This window comes from Enhydra lutris, unplaced genomic scaffold (genome assembly GCF_002288905.1).
Source record: "Enhydra lutris kenyoni isolate GAN:26980312 unplaced genomic scaffold, ASM228890v2 scaffoldscaffold93, whole genome shotgun sequence".
Classification (NCBI taxonomy): Eukaryota; Metazoa; Chordata; class Mammalia; order Carnivora; family Mustelidae; genus Enhydra; species Enhydra lutris.
Genome location: NW_019154177.1, coordinates 1,283,173 through 1,295,419, shown reverse-complemented (window position 1 = coordinate 1,295,419; position 12,247 = coordinate 1,283,173). Strand labels below are relative to the sequence as shown.

Sequence of the window (12,247 nt, the reverse complement as noted above, 5' to 3'; positions counted from 1 at the left end):
TGAGATCATGACCTGAGTGGAAGGCAGAGGCTTAACCCACTGAGCCACCCAGGCGCCCCTGAAAAATTTTTCTTTATTTGAGAGAGAGCAGGGGAGGAGCAAAGGGAGAGTGACAAGTGGACTGCACATTGAGCACAGAGCTCTTCTCGAGGCTGGACCCCACAACCCTGAGATCATGACTTCAGCCGATATCAAGCATCAGATGCTCCAAGGCTCAATCCACTGAGCCAACCAGGGGACCTGCCCTGACTATGTATTTTTTTTGAAGTTTGTAGTACTTACTATATGCCATGCCCTGTACTCAGAACTTTTTAATCTTTAGTCATCAAGCCTAGTTCAATCTGCCTTTCCCACAAAATTCCATTCCACACCTCTTCATTTCCACAGCCCCCACGTTACTTTCACCAACTTATAATACTGGTTCTTTCCATAACAACTGCACGTCTCTTCTGTCTTGCATCCACTCTTGCCCCCTTCCCATGCATTTACCATTTTTTCAGAAGTCTAGGATTGCATTACCTCCCTGCTTAAAGACGGATACAGCCGCTCTGTGGAGTAGCCCTTCCCGTCTCCTGCACGATGCCGCAGTTCACTGTGTGCCAGCCTGTCCAACTCAGCTACGGACGTGGGCAAGCAGAGCTGGGGGAGCCGAAGCCCGCGCCGGCCGGTGTCTTCTGCGAGGCAGTGTGCACGCAGTCATTTTCTGTGCGAGCTGTTACGTTAAAAACGGAGACGCACAGCGCCTTTAATGTCAAAGTTCCTTGGAACATCCCCGGAATTACGGACTTGCCCACGTCCCCTCCGTCGCGGTGTTCTGCGGTCCCAGGGTCCCTTCCCTCCTCGCTCTGCCTCCTACTCGCTCAGCCTCCTACCGCCTCTAACTCGCCACCCCCCACCTCCAAAGGCCCGCGCAAGGGTGAAGCCGACTTCCCGAGGCGCTTACGCGGTGCTGCAGGGGTCTGCACGGCGAAGAGCGCCCCTTCCGGCCGGCTTCCTCCCACGCTAAGCCCTAAGCACCCGCACACGTGCCCCAGTGTGTGCTTGACGGAGGCGCTGACTTCCTCGCCACGGAAACGCACACGGCGCTTGCGCGGACCACGTTACCGCATTTCAGAGGGACACGCCTCAAGGCCGCGACCGTAGGAGGCCGGCGCAGGGAACAGACCACCACCGGCCGGCCTCAAGGCCGCGTCCATGCGGCGGGCCTCCCCGCGGCTACACCGCGCCCGCTGACCCCGGCTCGGCGCGGCGCTTGTGCCCGCGAGCGCCGACACAGCGGTGGCCGGATTCAGGGGACCTACGCGAGGAAGCGGCGCCGCCCGGCGGGGAAGCCTCGCTTCGAAGCAAGCACGAGGCAGCCGCTAACGCCCGCGACCGCAGCCGAAAGTGCGTCACGACGTCCGGGAGCGCCTCCACCAGCAGCCCGCCGCCTCTCTAGGAAGCCTGGAAGACCCATCATCTCGGTGGTGGGTCGGCTCCCACCTCCCGCAGGCCGCCGCGAGCGCCGCAGCCTGTGAGCGGCTTAAGCAGGCGGGTCCTCCTGGTGCCCCCGGGCACTGTATCTTGGCCCCCAGCTCTCTATCGCACCGAGGATACCTGTCCGTTGTCACACAATGCCGCGCAGCCCTCCGCTTCCCAGGACCCTGGTCGTCCCGGGTCCCAGCCCGCAGGATCCCTGCAGATCCCCCTCGTGCAGATCCTGCTGTGCGCTGGGCCCCCGGGTCAGAGGCAATAACCAGCACCACCCTGAGCAAAGCGGCACGTGGGCTTGCTCTCCACTGTTTCAAGTCCCGTCCTTCTGTGGAAGGGAAGCACTCACACTTCTGTGCTGGGTCAGCAGAAAGCTCCGGGAATGCGGGGACACAGCCCCGGTTCCACAGCCAGTGAAGTAGCTCGATCAGTAAAAGCTACCTGGCACCGGATCTGGTCCTCATCCATCCTACTTGCTTAAGATGGCTCACACTCTGCCTTAGTCTCCTAAGTTTCTCCTCTAGAGCCCTATACTCCCACTTTTCCTCCACAGTTTTACAAGTGAGCCTCCCACACTAGTTCATCAGTCCCGATACACGGAGCCGCTCCTTAAGCTTCTGATAGGTCATTCATCTTGTCTGGTAAACCATGATCTCAACAGGTTCACATTCGGTAACTATCTTAACTGTTTAGTGGTTTGGGGGATCCTTTTAGGAGGAATGTGGTTTTTGTAGACAACCCACCTTGCTGAGCTAATCCAATAGACAGGTTAACAGGAATTATTTCAAACCAGGCAGGTGGTGGCTACACTAAATCTCCCACAGCCTCCTTCATAGATGTCCTACCCTAGTTTTCATGAGAACATTGTATTCTTTCTTACTCTATCTGGTCTTCTCTCCTCGGCTGGAAAAGTCCTAAGTGGAAGACCACCCATCCTGTGATGCCTCTAGTCTGGGAGTAATTATTAATGCCAGTCTCTTTTATTCTCATGTGTCCCAGATTGGGCAGTAAATTATATGTAGTTACCTTTTATCTGAGAACCACTGACAAGCTGGCTAAAATGCAGATTCCCAGGTTCTGCCCTCAGAAACATCCAGCCAGTCTGGGTAGTGCCCAGGAAACTGTGGAGTTCAAACAGCACAGGTGATTCTGACACAGGTATATATTCAGAAACAGTGGCTTCATCATAGAGCAGAGACATTCGCATGGAAAACTGGGTGCGGGTCCACAGAGACCTAAAAACAAAAATCAGTAATGTATACACTGTGCTCTTCCCCTTCTTCTTTTTATGTAAAGCACTGAAATGGGTTTGGAATGAAGAGCAGTGGGACTGTTTCCACTGTTAGGACACATGGACCAAATGAGAGACAGACAGATCTCTAATAATAGCTATTATAAAGATAAAGCACATTTCTTGGTAACTATCTCTGCATCTTTTTATTTTTCCTTGTCTTTGGTCACCATTTCTTGGTCTAATCCAGTCTTAACATGTAATTTTGTCTGTCTGAGTCCTTTTTATGTTCTCACACTTTGTTCATCCCTTTTCTCTTTCCCTCCCATTTTGTTGCTGCTCTGTTTGCAGATGCCTAAAATGTGTCCCAGTCCCCAAGTCTAAGTGTCTATGAAACTACATATAATTCACAATGATCTTTGTTCATTGTTTTTAAGAATTTTAATGCGATTGAAAAATAGATCACTACCAGTGTTTAAGCACTTTGGGCTTCGCTTTTCTCATGTACATATGAAATGGGTAAACTCAAAATTTCTTCCTAAAGCTAACACTCTTACTCTGTGTTAAAAAGCCCCTATAGCACAACAAAATACTTTCAATGATCCCTTACCAAACAAAGACCAAACCCACAGGAAAAGTGTCCAAGGACCTCTCAATCTGGCCCCCACTCCTGCACTTCCATGTAGGAGTTCCACGACCTGTCAAACTGGAAAACTCATGGCTCTTGAGCATATCTTAGTTGGGACTTCCTCATCCTGTTCCCTCTGCTAAAACACTTTCCTCTATCCTCCATCTCCTTCTACACGTAATCTACTTTTCTCTCAACTTCTAACCCAACATTTAACCAATGACACACATGTATACTGGTATAGATTTTATATTGTAAAATTGCTCCTGAGAAAGTACTTAGTATTTTATATTTTGACTTCAGAATCACTTTTTTTAAAGATCTTATTTATTTGAGAAAGTGAGCAAGCATGAGTAGGGGTAGGGGTAGTTGGAGAGGGAGAGCAGGAAGCCCAACACGGGGCTCTCCCCAGGATCCTAGTCTCATGGCCTGAGCTGAAGGCAGATGTTTAACTGACTGAGCCACCCAGGCACCTGGACTTTAGATATACCTTTATTTTAAAATATCCCCAGAGAGTGTTTCCCCTCTCTGACTCTCCCTGCTGTCATGCTCTCTCTCTCTCTCTCTCTCTCATTCTCTTTCAAATAAATAAATATTTTTTAAATGTTTAAAATAAATAAATAAATAAATAAAATATCCTCAGAGATAATTTTTGTCTTATAGGAAAAATATAAAACAATCTTCCACTATAAATTATATTTTATGAATCATATCTCAATTATAATTATTGATATCATATTATCAATTATATTATATTATTTATATATTAAATTATATTTATTATTATATTTATTATAATAAAATTATATTTTTAAAAGAAAAAGTATTGTCAGATATAGAAAATAGAAGTCATTTCCAAATACAAAATGTGGACAGAGACTTGGTTCTCCTTGAGTCCTGACCTTCAAATAAAAATTATAGTGAAAGACAGTCTTCAGGGCCCTTACATACAGATCTAGACAGGTATTGGTTCCAAAATTCTCAGCCATTTCTTGACAGATAGCATCCATTCTCCTAACTGTGCTCAGAGGGGTGTTGGACTATCCCTCAAGAACCAATAAAGCTTTTTAATTGGATTTGAATCAGTATTTCTTACACCTTGCCGGGCCATAAAAGAACTACTCTTTCAAACCGGACTTTCAAAGGCACAGAAAGGGATGGTTACTGGTTTGCAGAGCACCTGAAAGGAGCTCAATGCCAGAGACCTCATGGGTTGAATAAGAGGAGGCAGGGTAGAAACAGCAAAGAGAGAAGTGAGCGTAATGTAGGAATGTGAAAGGGAAACAACTGAGGAAGAAACAGCCCACAGGCCACAGGCCAGTGCAACAGCACTGCTCAACCCATGACAGCTGCTCGTCCCACATGAGAGAATTAGCTGAAGCGAAGCAGAGCCGTTAGTATCACAGAACAAGTAGTCAGTCTGGTGAACTGGAGGTCGTTTAATCACGTGAACCATCACTCTAAGTGGCATATGTCTCTACAGCATATATAACATCTTCTGTTCCTTGGCATTTCATCAGTTGAAGAGAAAATTTAGAATTTTTGAGAAGCTGTGAACAAAACAAAACAAAAAGACAAGCACAAAACAAACATCCTATCTTCAACTGCAGGTGTGAAACCAGTCCATTAGAAATACATCCTTTAAAATCCTGATCTGGGGACGCCTGGGTGGCTCAGTTGGTTGGACAACTGCCTTCGGCTCAGGTCATGATCCCGGGGTCCCGGGATCGAGTCCCACATCGGGCTCCCAGCTCCATGGGGAGTCTGCTTCTCCCTCTGACCTTCTCCTCCCTCATGCTCTCTCTCACTGTCTCGCTCTCAAATAAATAAATAAAATCTTTAAAAAAAAAAATCCTGATCTGTTCGTATTTTAAATCTTCCAAGCGCCGACATAACAGAATTATTCAAGCATGCTGCTTCGACACATGCAGAGGCATCTGAGACACTTATGGTCTCAGGTTATAACAGCATATGTACTACATTACTATGTGGAATACATATTTACTGGAGAAGTTGATTTTATTTCAAACTCGAGTCTACTATATTTTCCTTAACTTCACTTGAAAATCCATATGTATTTCTTTTGGAAATAGTTTAACCTCAAGACAATACACTCTTGAGAAAATTTAAGAGTTTTGATAAGACCTACAATTAGCCACAAATGGTAACGGAAACGGTTTGAAATGTTATGACTAAGGATGTATAATAGAACCAAATACACAAGACTGAAAACCACCCCCAGCACTTCTGCATTTCTCCGGGAAAGAATGAGGTGCAAGTCTAGTTGCCCAAACCCTATTTCCTAGCTCATGCGGAAGTTATTATTTTAAATAGAATTTGGCTTGAACCACACTTGGAAGAAGAATGAAACAATTTATGACCTTTTCAAGTACTGACTGTGCACCTACAGGAGAGTGTTAAAGACTGTGGAGCACCACCAAATTAAATACCATCCACCTGTAAACAGAACGAGGAAGCTCTGTTACTCTAAAGACTACACTGTTTCCGGAGCACAGCCAGGTGCAGAAGAGCGTAAGCGTATGCCATCTTTCTGTGTAACACAGGAAATGAGGCGACATGTATTCACGTTTTCTTGTATTTACATAAAGAAACACCGAAGATACATGAAATAGTAGAAAAATGGCTACCTTTAAATGAAAAAATAGACTCCCTTTTTAATGTTGTTCTGATACTTGAATCAGATGAAGAGTGAGTTCTCTTTCTTGAAAAGTCTCTCTAAGTAAATTAAAATTTAAAGGTTAAAAATAACCGGGTTGCCTGGCTGGCTCCGTTGGTGGAGCATGCAACTCTTGATCTTGCGGTTGTGAATTCGAGCCCCATGCTGGGTGGAGAGATTGCTTAAAAATAAAATGAGATGCCCCAAATGAGGGATAAGTGGTGAGTCTTTCCTGCAACTCCACTGTAAATTGAACAGAGGAGCTGTGCATTTATTTATTTTTATTTTTTAACATACATTCTTTTTTTTTTAAGATTTTATTTATTTATTTGACAGAGATCACAAGTAGGCAGAGCAGCAGGCAGATAAGGAGGGGTAAGCAGGCTCCCCACCGAGCAGAGAGCCTGATGCGGGGCTCGATCCCAGGACCCTGGGATCATGACCTAAGCCGAAGGCAGAGGCTTTAACCCACTGAGCCACCAAGGGGCCCCGAGCTGTGCATTTATTGCACATAGATAGGAGGCCCTGTTGAGCTAAAAATCAAAACCTCAGGGCCTTCTAAATCTTCTAAGTTCCATATGCTAGTAATTTCTATTTGGAGATAAACTGCTTTCAGTGGCTTACCAGAAAGAGAACTTGGAATTAGAAGACAGGGTTCTAGCTCCAGCTCCATTAACTAGCTGTCCGTGGGATCTTACAGCTACTTCCCAAAGCCTCCGTTTCTGCATCAATTACGGAAGGAGACAGAGAAGTGATCCTTAAGGTCCCTTACAGGGTTTCTACTATTGTGTACTCTGATCCAGATTGTCAACACCAGACATATTCCATTTCTGTGTGTGCTGGGCTTAGTATAAAGCAAACACTCAATTACTGTTAAGGGAAACTTTTTTTACGCATGACCTTGGCGGTAATCAACAGATAATGCCGAGAAGCAAGGCACTTACAAAAGCAACATGAAGACTGATCATACTTTTCTACTTTTGTGTTTGAAAATTTCCATAACTAAGGGTTAAAGAAAGAAAAAACTGAAAATGCTTTAAGTCACAGGAGAAGTGCAAAGAGGCCCATATTTTCATAACAAAGACTGGAAGTGAGATATCAGATTTTTAGCTACGTTTCTTGGCCTGGACAAATTTAAAATCTTGAGCAGTATCTACCACATCTAGCCACTGAGCTACACGATTTGCTTCAATTCCTCGGATCCAAACTGGAGGCTGAGTTACTGGAACCCTGCGGAGTTCTCTGGTAGGGAAAAGCCTTTGTGTATTTATGGGAGGATTCATCTGCCCCCTGTTGTAGGTCAAAAAGCAAATTATCATATCTTACGAAAATAGAAAAGAGTCAAATCGTTTACATTACAGGTTTTACTGCAATTATTTTTAAATTAATTTTTAAATACTCGGTGAGCTCAGCATTTAACATAATTTTGTATTTAGGCAGCATATGATTTTTAAAAACTTTTTTAAAAGTTTCTTAAAACTGGGATGAAGAAGTTTCCCTGAAATACACGTAGAAAACTTTTTGCACAGGTGTGTGTGAGGCTGGAGACCACGCAGATAAAGTCAACACAAGATTCAGTATCGCACAGCGGGGATGCCGAACCCCCAGAGAACTTGACAGATGAACTTAAAATATTATGCTTCTCTCAGCATGAAAACACGGACAATTTCACTGGCTCTCCTTGGAGCTTCCTCCTCAAGAGGATTACACTAGTTTTTCCCATTACCTTGCTCAGGGACAAAGTAAGAACCTACCCTGCGACCGTGCTAGTGGTCCGACGGCAGGACGCATGGCGCCACCTGCTCCAGGGGGCCGGCCGGCCCGAGCGCGGGGTGGACCTTGCGATGCTGAACAAGGTTGCAGTGGTAAATGAAGTTCTTGCCACACTCCTCACACTTGTAAGGCCTCTCCCCGGTGTGAATTCTCTGATGCTTAATGAGGACAGAGCGTCGGCTAAAGCTCTTGCTGCACTGGCCGCACTGGAAGGGCTTCTCCCCCGTGTGGATCCGGAGGTGATGGAAGAGCCCGGCGTTCTGGCTGAAGGCCTTCCCACAGATGCCGCACTGGTAGCGCTTCTCCCCGGTGTGGAGCCTCTGGTGCTGGAACAGGCCTGAGCGCTGGCCGAAGGCGCGCCCACACTCCTCACACTCGTAGGGCTTCTCCCCCGTGTGCGTCCTCTGGTGCTCGATAAGGATGGAATTCTGGGTGAAGCTCTTCCCACATTCACCACAGACATAGGGTCTCTCCACGGAAGAGTTTGGCCGCTGCCTCTCCAGCCTGCCGTCCCGCTCACAGGGGTCTCCGCACTCAGGCATTTGAGCAGCATCACTGTTCGGTTTCTCCGGTGCTTCCACAAGAGGCCTCGTCTCTGTAGAAAGCTCCCTCTCCGGGCCTAACTCCACGTTCCAAGTCCTGGCCGCACCACCTGAAACAGCAAGGGGAGCATGCGGGTGTCAGATGTCCAAAGGGGAAGGGGGAAACCAGCCAGGAGAGGGGGTGGGAGGGGACGAACGAGCGCAGCTTCTGTTCACTTCTCCTTTGCCCTCAGGGAGAAGACGGGCTGAACTGTAACTGCGTGGTCAGCTGTCTGCCTGTCCCGGGGGGCCACAGTCTTCCTGAGGGCAGGGGCGCGTCTACCTTGCTTGGCACGGTCTCCCCAGGACCAACCGCAGCACCTGGTGCCCAGCAGACGCGGAACAGATGTGCTGAATGGGGGGCGGCACTCAGGGAGTGAGGGAGGCCTCCTGAGAAAAATCCCGATCCTCACCGATCGGAACCGGGCGCAGCTCGCGTGCACGGCACCGATGCAGCTCTTCCAAGGGCTGGGGCCGGCCACCTGGCAACTCCTGGGCTGGTCCCCGAGCTGCTTTCTCCTTCGCAAACTCTCCCTGTTCACAAGCATAGCTTGGGACCTGGCGGAAATTACGGATGGTTAGGAATCAAATGTGAGAGGCACCTTGTAAGGGGACCTCCCCAGGTCCGCCATATAGGAAAAGGCGGCCCAAGAAACTGGCAACAAGAAAGAGGCAGAGAGATGGAGAGCCCACAACAGACCACATCAGGCACAAAAAGCCCTCCTCCCCTACCTCTTGCTGCACGAAAACCCCACGCTTGCTCCTGCAGGTACAAACCTCTGTGCTCCCATCTTCCACCAGCTCTCCTGGCTCATCCAGCTCCCTCTCCAGGTCCTCCAGCGCAGTCACTGCCTGCTCCCCGCTCTCGGGGCGGTGCTCCCGCATCCAGGCCTGCAGCTCCTCGGGCAGGATGGTCAGGAACTGCTCCAGCACCAGCAGCTCCACGATCTGCTCCTTGCTGTGCGTCTCGGGCCGCAGCCACTGATGGCAGAGCTCCCGGAGTCTTCGAAGAGCTTCGCGGGGCCCAGGGGTCTCCTGGTAGCAGAACTGCCGGAAGCGTCTCCGAAAGATCTCTCTGGTGTGAGGGTTCTCTCTCGGCAGGCCAGATTCCTGCCCACAGCCACAATCCCCCTCTTTCTCTTCTACCTTTACTGCCTGAAGTCCTTCCTGCATCTCTGAAGTCTGAAGGACCAAGGCTGTGGCCATCTTAGACTTAACTCTTCAGAAAGAGTCTATTCGCGATGATTCCTCTTTGATCTTTGCTTCTGGAAATCCCAAAATCTAAAAAATAATTGCAGAGAAAAAAATACTAAAATGTTAAAAATCTTCTCTGCTGGCAGACACAGGAGTATCTGTAACAAAAGCAGTCACTGTCACATTTTATATTGAGACTCAGAAAACGCATATACATGTACGTATGAATGTTATGTTTGTGCATGAGATACACACCTACACAAGTAACTGAAATAATAATTTCACAAAACACTATGTATCCTGAATTATGTGACACACACTATTATTTTTAAAATCTTGCCTTTTTTTTAAACCCCAAAACAAAAACCCTGGTCATAGCCTACCATAAGGACTTCATGATTCACATACGAATCATGACCTATAGCTTTAAAAAGTTTCTAAATTTAAGTAAAAGAATTACAATTCACTGTAAATGTAACCCAACACTATTCTTGGGTATTGGCATGCATTGCAAAATAAAAACTAGGAACAGTGTATTTAAGTTCTGAACACAGCTCACACTACAACTAGGAGAAAAGTTAAATCCATATTGCCACTATTAGTTCTGCTTCTCAAGGAGGGAAGAACCACTGGGGTGGGGAAGCATCCTTGTGGATGCAAACATAACCCCCTCCACAAATCTCTACCACTTCTGGCTTCACCGACCTCTCTACAGTCACCACTCCAGGAAGAGTCAAAAGGTTTCCCCCTCGAAAGACAAGGATCCCTGAGCTCTTATGCCCCCCTCCCCCACTTTTCTTGGTGCTGACTCACTGTCACTTTGAGATCCACATTATCTTCTTTCAAAACTTCTCACATGCCACTCATTCCAATACTGCTCTCAGCACTAGACAAGGGGCCCCAACAAAACAAAGTCCCCACCTTGATGGAACTCACATTCTAAGCACAGTACCGATAGCAGCTGACACTTCTCTCGCTTTCAAGGTACCAGGCTTTGTACTAGATGTTTCACACGCATCAACTCACGGACTCCTCGAAACAACCCTAAGGGTTTGTTACTACCCACATATGGACAGATGAGAAAACGGAGGCCCAAAGAGCTGGAGTCACTTGCCCAAGGTCTCACACACAGGAAACAGTGAAGCTGCCTTTCCAAAAATCTACTTCAGAATTCACAGGCTCAACCACCACCCCACTGTCTCTCCTGTAAGTGGACAGGAAGAAGGGAAAAGGATGAAGGAAGGAGCTGGCAGGCACAGACAATAATGAAATAGATGTTAAACAGCATAATATAGTATATACTATAGTGTGTATATATATATAGTATAATTATTATACCATAATTAATTATGGTATAATTATAGTATAACTATATTATATATTATTATAGTGTGTATATATATTGTATAATTATTATACCATTAATTATGGTATAATTATATATTATATATTATATATTATATATTATATATAATTTTGTACAATTATACTATAATTACAGTATATTATATATTTATATTATATATATGTACATATTATAGTATATAATTATGATATTATACTATAATATATAATATATACACATATATAATATTGTGTATATATTATATATTATATAATACTATACCATGATATATATTATATATATTAATTATAATATATTAAAAATATATACTTTTAAGATTTTATTTATTTATTTGAGGGAGAGTAAGAGAGAGCATGAGAGAGGAGACGCAGACTTCCCAGAGCTGGGAGCCCAATGCGGGACTCAATCCCAGGAATCCAGGAACATGACCTGAGCCGAAGGCAGTGGCTTAACCAACTGAGCCACCCAGGCGCCCTTCCACTTTGGTTTTAAGTCAAAGATTTTCTATTCACAGAAAATGAATCTGCAGCTTTGCGCTCTGCTCATAGAAAATCATTCTGCTATATGGTGTTTCAAATCTTTACTCAGTTTCACTACAATCAATCCCCTCTATTCTCTGTATAGCCTAGGGGCTCCCTTTTGCTTTCCTCTCCTGCTCTTGCTTCTTCTGTCTGGTGGCCTAAAATCCCACGGCCTCACGCCAGCACATCGTAGCTCCTCTTTGAACCCAGTGCCTGTAAAATGCTTCCCAAGTGTTTTACAACCCTGCCCTCCCGGTCACAAACAGTTGTTTTTTTTTTTTTTTTTTTTTTTAAGATTTTATTTATTTATTTGACAGACAGAGATCACAAGTAGGCAGAGAGGCAGGCAGAGAGAGAGGCGGAAGCAGGCTCCCTGCCGAGCAGAGAGCCCGATGCGGGGCTTGATCCCAGGTCCCTGGGATCATGACCTGAGCTGAAGGCAGAGGTTTTAACCCACTGAGCCACCCAGGCGCCCCTCTAGTCCCACTTATTGACAAGACTGTCTTTCCCACTGAATTTCAGTGGTGCCCTTGTTTTCCAATCAATTTCTACAAAAAATAATCTTCCTGGGATTTTGATTGGGATTGCAGTTAAGCATGTGTTCCATTTACTTACCCCCATAATCTCAGCAATATGAGACTTCCAATTCTATAACATGGTATATTACTTGATTGATATATATATCTTTAATTTCTCTTCTTGAATATATATATATATATATATATATTTTTTTTTTTTTTAATTTTATTTATTTATTTGACAGACAGAGATCACAAGTAGGCAGAGAGGCAGGCAGAGAGAGAGAG

At 45.7% G+C, this 12,247-nt stretch overlaps 1 protein-coding gene across 1 annotated transcript in view; it reads right to left on the bottom strand.

Annotated features, from left to right (window-relative positions):
• Positions 1 to 12,247, bottom strand: part of LOC111138601 — an 896,555-nt gene that overhangs the window by 882,013 nt on the left and 2,295 nt on the right. Inside the window, exons 2-4 of the mRNA XM_022490616.1 lie at positions 9,138 to 9,641; positions 8,774 to 8,918; positions 7,845 to 8,431 (exon numbers count right to left, since the gene is read on the bottom strand). Coding sequence (XP_022346324.1) covers positions 7,845 to 8,431; positions 8,774 to 8,918; positions 9,138 to 9,566 — 1,161 coding nt within the window. The 5' untranslated portion in view covers positions 9,567 to 9,641. The remainder of the gene's footprint in view (positions 1 to 7,844; positions 8,432 to 8,773; positions 8,919 to 9,137; positions 9,642 to 12,247) is intronic.